Source organism: Alligator sinensis, unplaced genomic scaffold, assembly GCF_000455745.1.
Source record: "Alligator sinensis unplaced genomic scaffold, ASM45574v1 scaffold9_1, whole genome shotgun sequence".
Classification (NCBI taxonomy): Eukaryota; Metazoa; Chordata; order Crocodylia; family Alligatoridae; genus Alligator; species Alligator sinensis.
Window position 1 is genome coordinate 1381183 of NW_005842304.1, and position 15194 is coordinate 1396376.

Here is a 15194-nt window from a genome sequence, read left to right on the forward strand (position 1 = left end):
CCCTCCACTCCCCTCCCCATTTTGTATGTGAATCTAAGATGAGGGGCTTTCCCCCCCCCATGCTGAGTGGGGGCAGGGGTGGGGCTCATCTTAGATTCAAATTAATATGGTGCCTTTGTGCATGCTGTCTACAGAGAAGAGAACTGCTTGGCAGCAGTTCTGGACATCCCGCTACAGAAGAGGAAGCTGTGTATGAGACAATCCAGCTTTGCGTTTCCAATAAAGGACTGACCTACATGCATCTCAGAGAACTCCCTTATCGGTTGGATTTCAGTTTAGTGCTCACTAGGATTAATGGGACCTCTGTTAGAGCCCATGACAAGCTACTGCTTCCAACTCCTTTCAGTGAAGATGGTCTTTCTAATGATCATTGGTGAGAAGGATAGGGAATTAGGATTTACAGATACTTATTACACAGATTACATAGACATCAGGGCTGGAAGGGACCTCACGAGATCAGGTCCAGCTCCCTGCCCAAAGGGAAGTCAGCTGGGGTCAGATGACCTGAGCAAGATAATCATCCAAACACTTCTTGAACATGTCCAAAGTAGGTGTTTGCAGCATTTCTGGGGGGAGTCTATTCCAGACTATGGAGACTTGGACGGTAAAGAAGTTTTTCCTTATGTCGACCCTAAAACAGTTTTCCAGCAGTTTGTGACCATTGCACCTTGTTTTCCCTTGGGGTGCCCTGGTGAACAGATGTTCTCCCAGTTCCTGATGCACACCCCTTATATGCCTAGGCTGCCACCAAGTCACCCTGAGCCTTTGCTTCTCCAGGCTGAAGAGTCCCATGCCTCTCCTCATAAGGCTTCTCTTGACCTCTGATCATGTGCATGGCTCTCCTCTGGACTCTCTCAAGCTTCTCCACATCCTATATAAAGTGTGGAGCCCAGAATTGGATGCAGTACTCCAACTACAGCTTCACCAAGGCTGAGTAAAGCGGGAGGATGACTTCTTGGGTTTTGCTTGAGATGCATTGGTAGATGCAAGCCAAGAGTTTTATTTGCTTTGCTGGCTGCAGCATTGCATTGGTGGCTTATATTCATCTTGTTGTCAATCGTGACCCCCAAGTCTCTTGGTCTTGGTGCTAGTGAAGCACCGCTGAACCTATCTATAAGTATGATGTGGGTTTTTTCTCCTGAGGTGGAGCACCTTGCATTTCTCTTATGTCATTAGGTTTTGATCTACCCACCTTGTGAGTCTGTTTAGGTCATCCTGATTCCCCAGCCTATCCTCCAGCGAGACTGTGCTTCCCCATAATTTGGTGTTATCTGCGAACTTATCCAGATAAGCACCATGTTCCACTTATCCTTGTCGAAGATCACTGATATCTTCCCCAAGGATAAGTGGTATCCGAGGCCCCACTCTAGGTTTTGCCTAAAGTTTCATAGTAGCTAGGGCCAGGAGGGACCTGATCTAGCCTGACCCCCTGCCACAGGCAGGAATGAATGCTGGGTTCACAAGAACCCAGACAGGTGATCATCCAACCTCCTCTTGAATTTGCCCAAGGTAGGGGCGAGGACCACTTCCCTGGGAAGTTGGTTCCAGATTTTGGCCACCCTAACTGTAAAATATTGCCTTCTGATCTCTAACCTAAACCTATTCTCCATCAGCTTATGACCATTGTTCCTTGTCACCCCAGGTGGTGCTGGGGAGAAAAAGGCTCTACCTATTTGCTGTTGATCTCCCCTGATGAGTTTGTAGGCAGCCACCAGGTCCCCCCTCAGCCTCCTGTTGCTGAGGCTGAACAGGTTCAGGTCCTTCAGTTTCTCCTTGTAGGGCCTGTCCTGCTGCCCTCTCACCAAGTGAGTGGCCCTCCTCTGCACCCTCTCCAGGCTGGCCGCATCCCTTTTGAAGTGTGGTGCCCAGTACTGGATGCAGTACTCCAACTGCGGCCTGACCAAAGTTGTTCTGGACTTTATTAGACAGCCCGCATGCTTTTCAGTCTTTCTTTCTGAAATTGCACTCTTTAGCAGATGAAGCAAAACTGAATACCTTGGATATGGTTAGAGTGTTGTCCTTTTGCCTGAGTATGTGAAAGAGATAAGTATAATTTTTTTTTCCATGAGGACATTGAAATGTAGGAAGAGAGACTTAACCTATGGCCGTGGACTAGCCCTAGCATTACATTTGTGCTGAGACAAGAGCCTCTCTTCCACCACAAAAAGAAAGTATTTGGCTATTCAAGGGCTTTCTTGCAGAAAGAAACTGGGTCTTCCGCAAGAAAGTTATACATCTTCCCATGAGGAAGATGTCTCAATTCCTGCAGTAACTTGAACACACAGCTGTATACTTCTCTTGGGTATTGAGGACCCTTGGTATCCCACAGTCCTCTGCTCTCCCTCCCTCCAATCTAGGAAAAAGAAGGAAAAAAGACCACTGGTTCCCTGACAACCTACCTGCCCAGGGCTGAGAGAGCCCTGTGAGGACCCTGCTGATTTGTGGAAGGAGGGGAATTCTCCCACATCTGGAACTCTCTCCAGCCCTGACAAATCTGCCCCCAATGCCATCCTGTGCACTCCTCTGGGTTGATGCAGAGCAGAGGAAGGGGCAGAGCTCTTTTCCAGCAATGAGAATCCACCTCCCCAGGTCCTGTTTGTCAATCAGGGAACAGTGGTAGGGAATATTTTCCCCAGGGCTGGAACCCTTCCTTGCCTATCTAGAATCCTAGAAAATTAGGGTTGGAAGAGACCTCAGGAAGTCATCTAGTCCAACCCACTGCTCAAAGCAGGACCCCATCTCCAGCTAGATAATCTCAGCCAAGGCCCTGTCCAGCTGGGTCTTAAAAACATCCAAGGATGGAGATTGCACCACCTCTCTGGGTAACCTGTTCCAGTGTTTTACTACCCTCCTAGTGAGAAAATTCTTCCTAATATCTAACCACATCCTGGCCAACATGGAGGAGATCACCTTCTACCATGGCCACAAGGTAGGGCAGCCTGGCACCAGCTCCTGCTGCTGGTGCAGCGCGGGCAGATAAGATCTGCTGGCCATCAGCTCCCACCCTCCACCCCAGCGGCTTGAATTCCTCTGACACCGAAGCCTGTTTACGGTTCTCTCTGGCTTTGGAAAAAAAGCAGTACCCAGCACTGCAGCAGCTTTGTAGGATCCCCTCTGGTCCTGTTCCTGGCTCTGAGCTGCACCACAGCTCTTTCATTCTCCCTAAGAGGCTCCTTCAAACGGAGCTTCTCCTAATGCCTTCTGTTTTTAACCCTGGCAGGCTCTTCTCATTCATTCTTTTTCATTTCATAGCAAATGAGGGTTGGGAGGGACCTCAGGAGGTCATCTAGTCCAACCCCCTGCTCAAAGCTGGAGCATCCCTGACTAGATCATCCCAGCCAAAGCTTTGTCTAGCCGGGTCTTAAAACCCCCAAGGATGGAGCTCGCACCACCTCTCTGGGTAACCTGTTCCAGTGTTTTACTACTCTCCTAGTGAGAAAATTCTTCCTAATATCTAACCTAAACTTCCCTTGCTGTAACTTGAGACTGTTGCTCCTTGTTCTGTTATCTGCCACCAGTGACAACAGTGTAGCTCCATCCTCTTTCGAACCTCCCTTCAGATCGTTGAAGACTGCTGCTAAATCCCCTCTCAGTCTCCTCTTCTCTAGGCTAAATAAGCCTAGTTTCCTCAGCCCCTCCTCATTTTTGTTGTCCTCCCCTGGACTCTCTTCAGTTTGTCCACATCCTTTCTGTAGTGGGGGGCCTAAAATTGAACACAATTTATGGAAGTTGCTGTTGCCAACTGCTTCTTGACAGCTTGCCCCCCTGTTGGAAAGGGTAGACTATCAATCAATGGGCTGTCCTTCCTAAGGATGGGCATTGTCGTGTCTCTTGGTTGGAGAGCTCGTCTGTGTATCTCCAGCTCCCAAACTATTTTTCTAGTGCTAGAAATTTGTATGAAACCCTGTCCATGTCCTCTGTCTTTGCTTCAGGTGGTCAACCTTGGAAATGAACTCATTTGAACCCCCTAAACATAGTTTTACAAGGACAAAGAATGGTCTTTCTAGCTTGCTCTCCACAGCTGTCTGGTCCAACCTCTTCATAGGATTTTGGTAAAGGAAATTGTTGAGGGCAAAGAGTGTCAGTCATCTCACAAAGCTTAGAGGTAGATCTCTTCCTCAGTCTTTGTTCATAGAAAGAAGACTAGATCACTCTTTGCATCTTATGTTAAGAAGATCCTGTGGCCCAGCTGGAGTAGGGGAGCACAGTACTTACTAATGGTACCAATATCCAAAGCTCTTTATAGCAAATGTGGATACTAGGGCTCTTGGTAAAAAGATACCTACAGCATGAGGAAGGCTGGTACCGACTGCCACTCCTATAGTGACACAATCTATATTGTGCATGTTGAATAACTAGGTGTTAGCTTAAAGTTAGGCTCCATAATTCTTGTTTAGGCACCCGTCTGATTTTTCATTGGCACCCAAGCAAAAACCAGTTGCCATTGATGGCAAAATGTGGTGACAACCTTAAAAGCCCATGGAGCTTTCTGGTTCATTGCCCACAGAACCCAATTTGCCCTCTCTATGGAGAGTACCTCGTGTTTGTTTCTAGAGAAATCGTCTATATGTGAATGTTTTTTGTAGTATGTGTCTAGTTTTTGAAAAAAATATTGTTACATATTGCTACATTAACTTTAGATATTTTGCAGGATATTGTTTATGGAATAATCATGAGAGTTGTCAGGCATGTGCAGTTCCCCTTGAAATGAACTGGAAATTCATTAAAGTGATTTCTGAAAGTTTAACAGCTTTTTAAGATCAGGCTATTATTTCTGTTTAGTTATGTGTTTGTTATGCATGGATATTTTAGGGACTATTTACCTTTGTATGTCTTTTGCATCATTAAAAGATATAAAAATTGTTATTCCTATACATCAGTGTTCTTAAGATTTTTTTAAAGCATTTTAAATATTGCTTTTAATTACTATTTACTTGGGTATGTATTTGTTGTATTCCTCAGTAGTTTCATCAATGTCTAATTCTTATCCCATTGATGAGAACAGCATCCATCTGTTGTTTTCTGTCTACATTATTTATTTTTTGAGTGAATTATGGTGATATAGGTCTTAATTTATCATTTTGTAACATAACAGGTGTGGTATCTCTCTTCTTCTGTTGGATATTATTTTGGGAAATATATGCTGCATAATCTATGCCATTGGCCATGGCTGTGCAAAGGACCCCATCCCCAACTAGATAATTCGTGCAGATAACAGAACAAGGAGCAATGGTCTCAAGTTGCAGCAAGGGAAGTTTAGGTTAGATATTAGGAAGAATTTTCTCACTAGGAGGGTAGTTGAACACTGGAACAAGTTACCCAGAGAGGTGGTGCAATCTCCATCCTTGGATGTTTTTAAGACCCAGCTGGACAGAGCTTTGGCTGAAATTATCTAGCACAGCTCCACACTTTAGCCATCTCGTGTGCCAGCCAGCCCCTCTACTTCCCAACACCGCCACCCAGAGTCTGGGGCTGACCCCATGAGCCTGCTAACAGCCCATGCCTGCTTCACCCCAGCTCAAACTGCTGCTGTCTTGGTCATACATGTAGATGCTGCATTCTGGAGCAGTTAACTCCAGCTCAAACTGCTCTAGAGTTTATTGCGTCACATTCATTTCACATGCAGATGCACCCAAGGTTTTTGAAAGGCAGAATGAAGAAAAACTCTTTCACTGTATTAAGTAACTGAGTAGCAGCATCTAGGGAACAGAGCCTGCTCATTGTTCTGCTTTCTGTGGATCACTTGCAGACTTTATTTGCTCTCATGTCCATCACTTATTCCAACATATCCATCATTTGAAGGAATGCTTTCCAGGAGTTTAAGTCCCAATTTTTTAAATAATGCATATCCTACATCATTGCTTGTTTGTTGGTTTTTTTGTTTTCCATTTGCGTTGACTCCTGAGAGGTTGTACAGAATCCAAGTCATTGTAGAATTTTCTACATTATGCCCCAGTTTAGTAAATGGGATTCTAATGGTAATGGATTCCCTCCCCTCCTTCCCCTCTCCAAAAAAAAAAAAAAGGGGGGGGGCAGTTATCTTCCCCCTCAGTTATGCTAATGTTCAGCAGCATGTATGGGCATATTATGTAGGTCATTAGCAGAAAACAGAGGTTAAATATATTCTGTGAAGTCCAGCATAACAAGAGAGCAAAATCGTTTTCATGAGAGAGATACTGAAGTTTTACAACTTTGTCGTATATTGCTTTGCAGGATTTTTTGGGACAAGTATTCTGCACTCTTGGAGAGATAGTTGGATCACAGGGAAGCAGATTGGAAAAGTCAATAGCGTAAGTATATTATTTTGTCTTGGATAAATACTTGCTGCTTCATGAGATGAGGTCACTTCTTTTAAAGTATTGAGGTGTCTTGCTGACTTCTTGGCAAAAATTTAATTGACATGCCAAATAATTATTTCTTTATAGGTTTTTATAATTTTATTTGATATTTCAGGTAGTTATAAAATAGATTGATTTAGTTAAAGAAATCTTAGCCTCCTTTTTTTTTCTTCCAACTGTGGTTTTTTGTGTTGGTTTTTGTTTTTTGGGGGAGGGTTTTGAGTGTGTTCTTAGCAACTGTGACAACCCTCAGGCTGTGGCCCTTAAGTACACTATTGCGCCGTGCTGAGATTAGCACAGCTCACTTTCTCAACTGCCTGGAGAGGACCGTTCTCACCTGCCATGTCCCATTTAAGTTGTTACGAGCCCTTAATTTGGTTGAGCAGCATTTCTTGCTAGTGCTTTCCCATATCCCAGGGCATTAACAGTAGTAGGCCTCATACCACCATAATGCATAACTTCGGTCTCAGCTGCCTCCTCTCCAGCTGCCTAGCCTTTTGGCAAGGCCTTTTATATATGCCCAGGAGGAAGCATGGTTCCTGTGCTCTGTCTGTGTCCTTAAAGGTATGTGACCCCTTTATAATAGGGGTAATGGGTCCCCTATTACAGCAACATTGTGTTCACTCTTCAGGACTATAACCTTTTTTCTCATCACTGTCAGTGTAGGTTTGGGAAAGAGCAGAACATTTTTATTATGGTCTTAACCTTGTTGGTAAGATAAATAGGTAGCTTTCTAGTTCTGTCTGTAATTTAGCACCACTATTTGACTCAGGTGATTGTAGGATTTTGTACTCTAGTCAACCTCTGCATTTGTATTTGTGGGTTTCATAATGAAGTAGATTAGTTTGTTTCCCTGTGGAAACAATACATCTAGATCTTATCTTTCTCCGAGAATGCTAAAGTGTGTTCTATTTTGTCCTTCTTGTTACCTCCAGTTACAGCCTGGCTATGCCTAAAATTCAGCCATGGTTTGAAATGCAGATGGGGTATATACATGTCGCTGGTGTCAGTTTGTATTTACTTTTCAATATCTTCCAAGGAAAATTGTTGTTATATTCTGCAGTGTTTAAAAGTTGTCTTTGGCTAAGTATGGTGATCTTTATGTGCTATGTATAAATAAAATAAAGGTTGTGGTGTTTATGAATTTGAGTAAATGTCAGTGAGAGGAACAGTAGTCACGAAGCTCATCTAAGGGCATGTGTAGATGAAACGGGGGCCCTAAATTTGAAGTGGTGGGTTTTTAAAAGCACCGCTTCAATTTAAGTCCAATTAAAACCCTGTGTCGTGCACACACCTCGCCTCTCTGGTGGCAAAGAGGGGAGGACGAGCTGCCAGTGGGCAGAGCGGTCCCTGGGCTGTGTAGAGGGCTGGTGTTTCCCTCCGCGGCAGCCCCCCAGGCGGTACCCGCCCTCAGGCACCCAGCTTGGGTGGTCCTGGGGGGCACTGCAGCCATGGAGGGATGCATCAGGGTCCCATGCAGCTCAGGCAGGCAGGCTCGGGTGCGGGGGAGGGAATCAGGCCCGCCATTTCTTGGATGGAGCCTGCCTTCCTGGGCTGCTTTCAGGCTTCCTGCAGGGCCTTCTGCAGAGCCGCAGAGCTGCACAGAGCCCGGTGCTTCACTCTGTGGCTGTAGGCATAGCAAACCAAAACTCCTCCTTAGAGTTTTAGTTTGCACCTCAAGTCATTTAAGGTGCATTACGCCGCCAAATTTCCTACAGCGGCTGGAATTGATATGAAGTATGTTGCTAAGGCGTGCAAACACTGACACCATTAAAACGGTGCAAAAGCATTTAGCCCGCTTTAAAGTGTCGTGCATACACGCCCCTCGTTTTGTCTACACACGGCCTAAGAAACTACTAGGTTTAACAGATGCTTACTAAAGATTCCATACAAGCAACATTAGATGAACAGAGAACTCCTCAACCTCAAATTTTGAATGTGTTTTCTCCAGAACTCAAGATATTGTATATAAATCTTTCCAGTGAAACTTACTTGTTGCATAATGGTTCCATTGCTTGTTTCCTTTAGAAGATGAGTTGACCCCCTTCTCTAACTTTATGGCACTTAGCTCAGCAGGATACCTTTCCAATTTTTACAAGTAAATAATCCTTTCAGTTAATAACCATGTTGTCATACTAGCTCCACATTTTTATTTAGCTTATTTTAATAAAAGTATATTATGAGTTATATGGACTGGTGAAAACAGAGAGGACATTTTTGGTCAGTAGCAATGGTTTTATTCAATCTAAAGCATCTCCCAAAATAAATCTGTTTTGTAAGAAGTAAATGGGCATCTAGAAATTCAGCATCTTGTAAAATTGATCAACTAGAGCAGGAGTGTCTAACTCACCTGTCCCTGCAGGCTGAATGAATGGTACGGGCCCAGTTAGCTGGCTGGATCAGGCCCACACTAGCCCTGCATGCCAGATCCAGTGTGTGTCCCAGAATGACCTGAGCAGGCACTACATACAGCATGGCCTTGGCGTGGATGGACTGGGCACCACGTGTGGCCTGGTCCTGGACTGAACACGGCGTCCACTGGCCATGCTAGATCCATGCTGTTCCTGGCTCATCGGCTACAGTATATATCCGCTCCATGCCAGATCCAGCATGTGCCCTGGAGTGGGTGGTGGGTGCCCTGGGGTGGCTGACTTGGGATTGCACTGCACAGTGCTCACTCCAGTATACTTCACACAGTGCCTGATCGGGCTGCTCTGGGACATGCACTGGAGTAGGTGCTGCATGCAGTGCATTCCAAAGCAACCGGAGCATGCATCCCATGCCACTTGTGGGTCCATCTGGTGGACTCTGCATGCTGTCTGTGGGTCCACTCAAAACCCACAGGCAGCACTGGGGGCTGGATAATAAGGCTCCAACGGGCTATATTTTTGACAACATTGAACTAGATCTTTGTCAGAGCTAGAAGGAAGCTTTGTTGAAGCTAGTGGTGGATTTTGGTTATATAATTTGTTTCAAAATATTAATTTCTCTTTAAATACATTTTTGTACAGATTGATGGGGGAAGATGAGAGTTATATATACTTCAGTAGGAGTGGTGTGAGGGGAAACTTCTAACAGAAGTTGTGTTCTACAACACAGACAGAAGCAGACAAAACAGTAGCTTAGCTATATTACTTCTATGTAATGAAGTCCCTGAATCAGGTCCTGTGGCTACTTTTAATCTACTTGCAGTTTTGGGGTGGAGCCAGACCTCTTAGAGAATGTCAATACTACAAACAAGGCATGACTGTTAGGTATATCGGAGTGAGCTTTAAACAAGTTTATCTCAGGCATTGATAATAGTGTAACCTAGTTAGCATGTTACTCAGTATATGAGACAGAGTAAAAATTCAAGCAATTTGGCCATGTGGAGTTCTATGCTGGAACAGCTCCACTTTGCTATTGGTACTCAAACATAGGCAGTTTAAAGCTAAGTTGGGTATGTCTATGTGAACTATAGTTACACCTTTTTGAGAGCAGTGTAGATGTAACCAGTCACTGGAAACTGAGGAAACTACATCTTGGTTTCTTACAAGGTTTTATCCGACTTTGCAGTAGTATTCTGGGGCAAAGATGACCATTGCCATCTTTGAGAGCCCCAAAAGGGGTCCATATAGGGAGAGTAGACAACCTCTTTGAGGACAGATCACTCACAATTCAAAATTTCTCTGCCCAATTTTACTAATGCAACATGGAGACAAGGCAGAAAAGACCAAACTATAGTACTCTGCTGATTCCTGTGAGAATTTGGACAATAGCAACCCCACAAAAGGCATTCTCCCTCCTTTAAAATGGAAGGCCAGCTGTCAAACAATTAGTATAATGTATTAAAAACCAGAGAACGAATAGGCTCTTCAAGAAGCTCTTTTTGCTCTTGAATAGTGTATTTTTAGATTTTAGTTCAGAGTGTTCATATTCAATACGAGTTTGGTTTTAGTATATATTATTATGTAGTAAGCCATGTTTGAAAACTTTAAGCAGGAACAGAAGATAATGACCCAATTCCTTTGCTTGGTTAGTTGTTAAAGACACTTCACATGAGCGGTAGTCTACAATATATTTTAATTTGTTTGTGTAGGTGCAATACAAGGTGCTGACCTTAATCTTAGTCTCTATATGTTTTGTTATCTGTATTACCTACACATTGCTTACCTTACCATGTGCCACCCATGATTTAAATACCTGTTGTTGTGCTATGGCTAATAACTTGGACATTTTCAAAAGCTTGGGAGGCTGTTGGCAGGATGCTTATTGGAGTACAGACCTTATAGTTAATTAAAACCTGCTCAAGTGTTGGCCTTAAAGCCCTAGTTCAAATTCCAAGGTAAGCAAAATATGTTTACTTAAGATGTCACCTGAGGGGAATAGTTAGGAGAGCGTGCTTTACTATTATTCAGGTAACTGGTAATGTAACTGGTAAGTTGTTTTTATGCCAGATCACTGTGATTATGAAGGTTGTTTTTTTCAATACACATAGTTGTTGTTAGCATAAAGTTAAGAATAAAAAATTGTATCCCCCAAAACGAGTTTTTAAAATGATATTTTAGGGTTTTAGGTCTCTCTGATTTTCATACCAATCTATTTCATTTGTAAATAAGAGTTAGCTTTTCTGTCAGCCCGCTCCCCAAGGAGACATCCAGATGCTACAAGGAGTGCTTTGCACAGGTACCTGAGTTTTTTCTGCACATGCCATGTTTGGAACCAGAAGTGATACCGTTGCATTAATATGGCAGAGCACCCTGACAGATTAGCTCTGATGAGAAGCACCACCACACTAACACAGCTATGCTGTTGTTGGCTGTAGAGCTAGTGTGGGTATCCTTGCACAGTGATGCCTTGCGCTGTATAAATACCATTTCATGAGCTAGTATGTACACAGTTAGGTTGGCATATCTCTGCAGCTGCTTTCTGCCTTGCAGAAATACTGAGAAACAAGCCAGGTCTATTCACATTAATATCAATTTTAAAAGGTTCTAGAGGTTAAATGATGTCTTCAACTGAATTGCACAGATACCATAATGAGTTTGTATGGGTATACATTTTTAGCAGCTTTCTGTTTTATTTTTATTCCTGTCAACATGTATTTTATTTATAACACCTAACACTTGAGAGGTGATAGGATCCAGCCCATAATAGGTATTTTTTGTGATTCTGGTGGCTTTGGAATAGGTACAATGGCACAGTTCTGCTTGGTGTCTTAAGGCAAAGGTAGTGCCAAGGATCACTGCTCTGATTTCCTCAGCCCCTCTCTGCATTCTGCAGCCTAAGCCATTGTCATGTAGCTACTTTTTGGCATGCAGCAATGCTTTTCTGAGCAAGAACAAGACAGAGAGTCTGAGGGGGCTGATTGTGATCTGAGCATATGCCAAAAAACATTAGTATGACCGTTTTTCAATATGCAAAAGCAAATGGGTGCGGTGTGATTTCACAGCAGTTTCCCTAGCATTGTCCAACATGGTGTAAACACGCCTATTAACTAGCTTATGGATAGAATTCTCCGAGAAAAATGCAATAGAGAAAATTAAGTTGAAAACTCAATTGAAATTCAAAAAAGGAATCCTATAAAAAGTGGAAGTGGGTCATAGTTAGGGACCTCCCAAAATCAAGGAGGCAGGTGGCCAATTCTACAGGCTGATCGCAAGGCTAGCCGCCACTTTTTCAGGCTTGTAGTGGTGCAGTCTCCCCACGCCTCTGGCTGAAAAGCCCTGGTGGCCCCACCTCTCACCACTGATTGATTGAGAGGGCTGCCTGTCAGGTGGTCCTACCCCTAACCACTGATTGGCTGAGAAGGCTGTCCATCATGCATCCCCATCCCTTGCTGCTGATTGGCAGAGGGGGCAGGGCCATACAACAGGCAGCCCTATTAGCCAGTTAGTGAGGGGTGGAGCTGGCTGCCATCTTGGCTGCTCCTCTTCCCCTTTCCCATCCCCCATCCCAGCCGCCACTGCCTTCCACTGAGGAGCTAGCATTATATTTTCAGTAAGTTTGAGGAGTTTTTTGGTTTTTCTCTGCAAATTTCATGGACATTTCCTGATTTTGTGGATAATGCCTGACTTCGTGATTTCTGTGAAATTGCAAATTGAGTAGGTCCCTAGTTATAGTACTAGAGAAGAGTATAGAAATGCTGCACAGGCATGCAAAAATTAGGAAATCCAAGGTATGATTTGAGTTGCAACTGACAAGAGAAATAAAAGACAATAAAAAGGGATTTTACAAGTATGTCAAAAGTAAGAGAAAAACCAAAAAAAACAGGTCTCTTATGGAGTGCAGAAAGCAGTCTAGTTACATATGAGGCAGAGAAGGCTGAAGTGTGTTTAATGCCTTCTTTACTTCAGTCTTCACAAACAGGGGCAGCTACCAGATGATGAGTGCAGTTGGCTAGAAATAGGGAAGGAGACAAAATATCTAGAGCAATGAAAGCACAGGATGATTGAAGAAAGGCAAATATTGTGCCCATCTTTTAAGAAGGGGAAGAAGAAAGATCTGAAGAACTGCAGACCGCTCCTGAGTACCCACTGAGGTTATCTCAAGTACCCCCAGGGGTATGCATACCCCTGGTTGAAAACCCCTGGTGTAGATGAAAGGTGGATACGTAAGTGGTTGGATCATCAGGCTTAGTAAGTAGTCATCAGTGGCTCAATGCCTAGTTGGGAGGAGGGATCAAGTGGGGGTCCCCCAGGGGCTTGTTTTGGGTCCATTATTGTTCAATATCTTCATTAATAATTTGGATGATGGGATTGAGTGCACACTTAAGAAATTTGCAGATGGTACCAAGTTGGATGGATTTGCAGATATTGTGGAGAGCAGCACTAGGATCCAGAATGATCTGGATAGACTGAAAGATGGTCTGAGATCAATCAGATGAGATTCTACAAGGACAAATGCACTTGGGATGGAATAATTACATTCACAAATACAGACTGGGGAATGACTGGCTAGGTTGCACTAGTTCAGAGAAAGACTTGGGGGTTACAGTGCGTCATAACCTGAATATGAGTCAACAGTGTGCTCTTGTTGCATAAAAAGAGAAAGGGGAAAAAAAGCCAACAGCATACTGGGTTGTATTAACAGGAATGTTACTTGCAAACCAGAGCAGGTGATTGGAAAGAGTCCCATGCAGAGTGACAGAAATGATTAGTTGCCTGGGAGGTAATAGTTATGAGGAACATCTGAAAGACCTAGGGTTGATGGAGGATTAAGATGGGGTTTTCTGGACGGTTGTAGGGGACAGGACTAGGAGCTATGGCCTCAAATTGCAGTAGAGGAAGTTTAGGTTGGAGATTAGGAGCAGTGTTTTAATTATGAGAGTGGTCAAGAAATTATGGAATCTCCATCCTTGGAAATTTTTATTAGCAGGCTAGACAGATTTGGCTGGGGGGGTTTTAGTCAGGGATGTTTCTGCCTTGAGCAAGGACTGTACTAAATGACCTTTATGAAATTCCTTCCAGTCCTACTTTTCTGTGATACTTAAGATCATAGTATTGGAGATGTAACACAGCTATTTTTCATGATTATAAAGGTACAAAATGCAGGAAACTTTTGAAAGTATTTTTTACATCTGTTCTTTGACCCCTAATTTAGAATTATGTTATGAATGTTGATATTATTAATCTCTCATTGAATTAAGTAGATTTAAGAATAGCTGCAGTCAGACTGCCCAGAGTTCAAACTGATTAGAAAACCCAGGACATGGCAGAAGGGGTTGTTTAGTTTATATTATTACTTCAACATAATGTCCATTTATGTGCATTATAGTAGAAGCCAGAAAGCCCTGGATTCTGTTTGGCCACTTCATAATATGCTCTTTGCAACTGTCATTAAGTGAAGCTTGGAGAGAAGTTTGAAAGTTGAAATCAGGTATGGAGAGAGTCCATACTGAGACCTTTTTCCAAAGAGAATTTTCTCATGTGATCACAAAGTACTTTGATGGTCTCTTGATTTAATTTTTGATCTCTCTTTAATTTAAGCGTACATTGAGAAGAGACAGTAGCTAAGTAGGTTTAAAATAACTGTCTTCTGCAATGCTCCAAAATGTAACAACCTTGGAAGCATTTTTTCATGCAGTTAAGATGGAATGATCTTAATTAATGATCCTGAACGTGCACTAAAACCCTTTACCCAATCAACCCGGTGTTCTGGTTTTATTTGAGTGTGTGTCCTTGATACTGTTGATAGATAACTATGCATATAATTTTGTACTTGCGTCATCTACCCAAAAAGTTAACTCTAACTATTTTACCAAAGGCGATTTAGCCATTATAGCTTGATTCCAGAATGTTCAGTTTCAGACATGCGTTATCCCCCTTTTATTATTCCTCTGCCAACTCTCTGCAAATTTCATGGACATTTCCTGATTTTGTGGATAATGCCTGACTTCGTGATTTCTGTGAAATTGCAAATTGAGTAGGTCCCTAGTTATAGTACTAGAGAAGAGTATAGAAATGCTGCACAGGCATGCAAAAATTAGGAAATCCAAGGTATGATTTGAGTTGCAACTGACAAGAGAAATAAAAGACAATAAAAAGGGATTTTACAAGTATGTCAAAAGTAAGAGAAAAACCAAAAAAAACAGGTCTCTTATGGAGTGCAGAAAGCAGTCTAGTTACATATGAGGCAGAGAAGGCTGAAGTGTGTTTAATGCCTTCTTTACTTCAGTCTTCACAAACAGGGGCAGCTACCAGATGATGAGTGCAGTTGGCTAGAAATAGGGAAGGAGACAAAATATCTAGAGCAATGAAAGCACAGGATGATTGAAGAAAGGCAAATATTGTGCCCATCTTTTAAGAAGGGGAAGAAGAAAGATCTGAAGAACTGCAGACCGCTCCTGAGTACCCACTGAGGTTATCTCAAGTACCC

General features: G+C 43.0%; 1 protein-coding gene across 1 annotated transcript in view; it reads left to right on the top strand.

Moving 5' to 3' along the window:
- Window positions 1-15194, top strand: part of CPNE8 (copine 8) — a 185958-nt gene that overhangs the window by 79807 nt on the left and 90957 nt on the right. The window contains exon 6 of the mRNA XM_025209700.1: window positions 6214-6290. Within this exon, the coding sequence (XP_025065485.1) occupies window positions 6214-6290 (77 nt within the window). The remainder of the gene's footprint in view (window positions 1-6213; window positions 6291-15194) is intronic.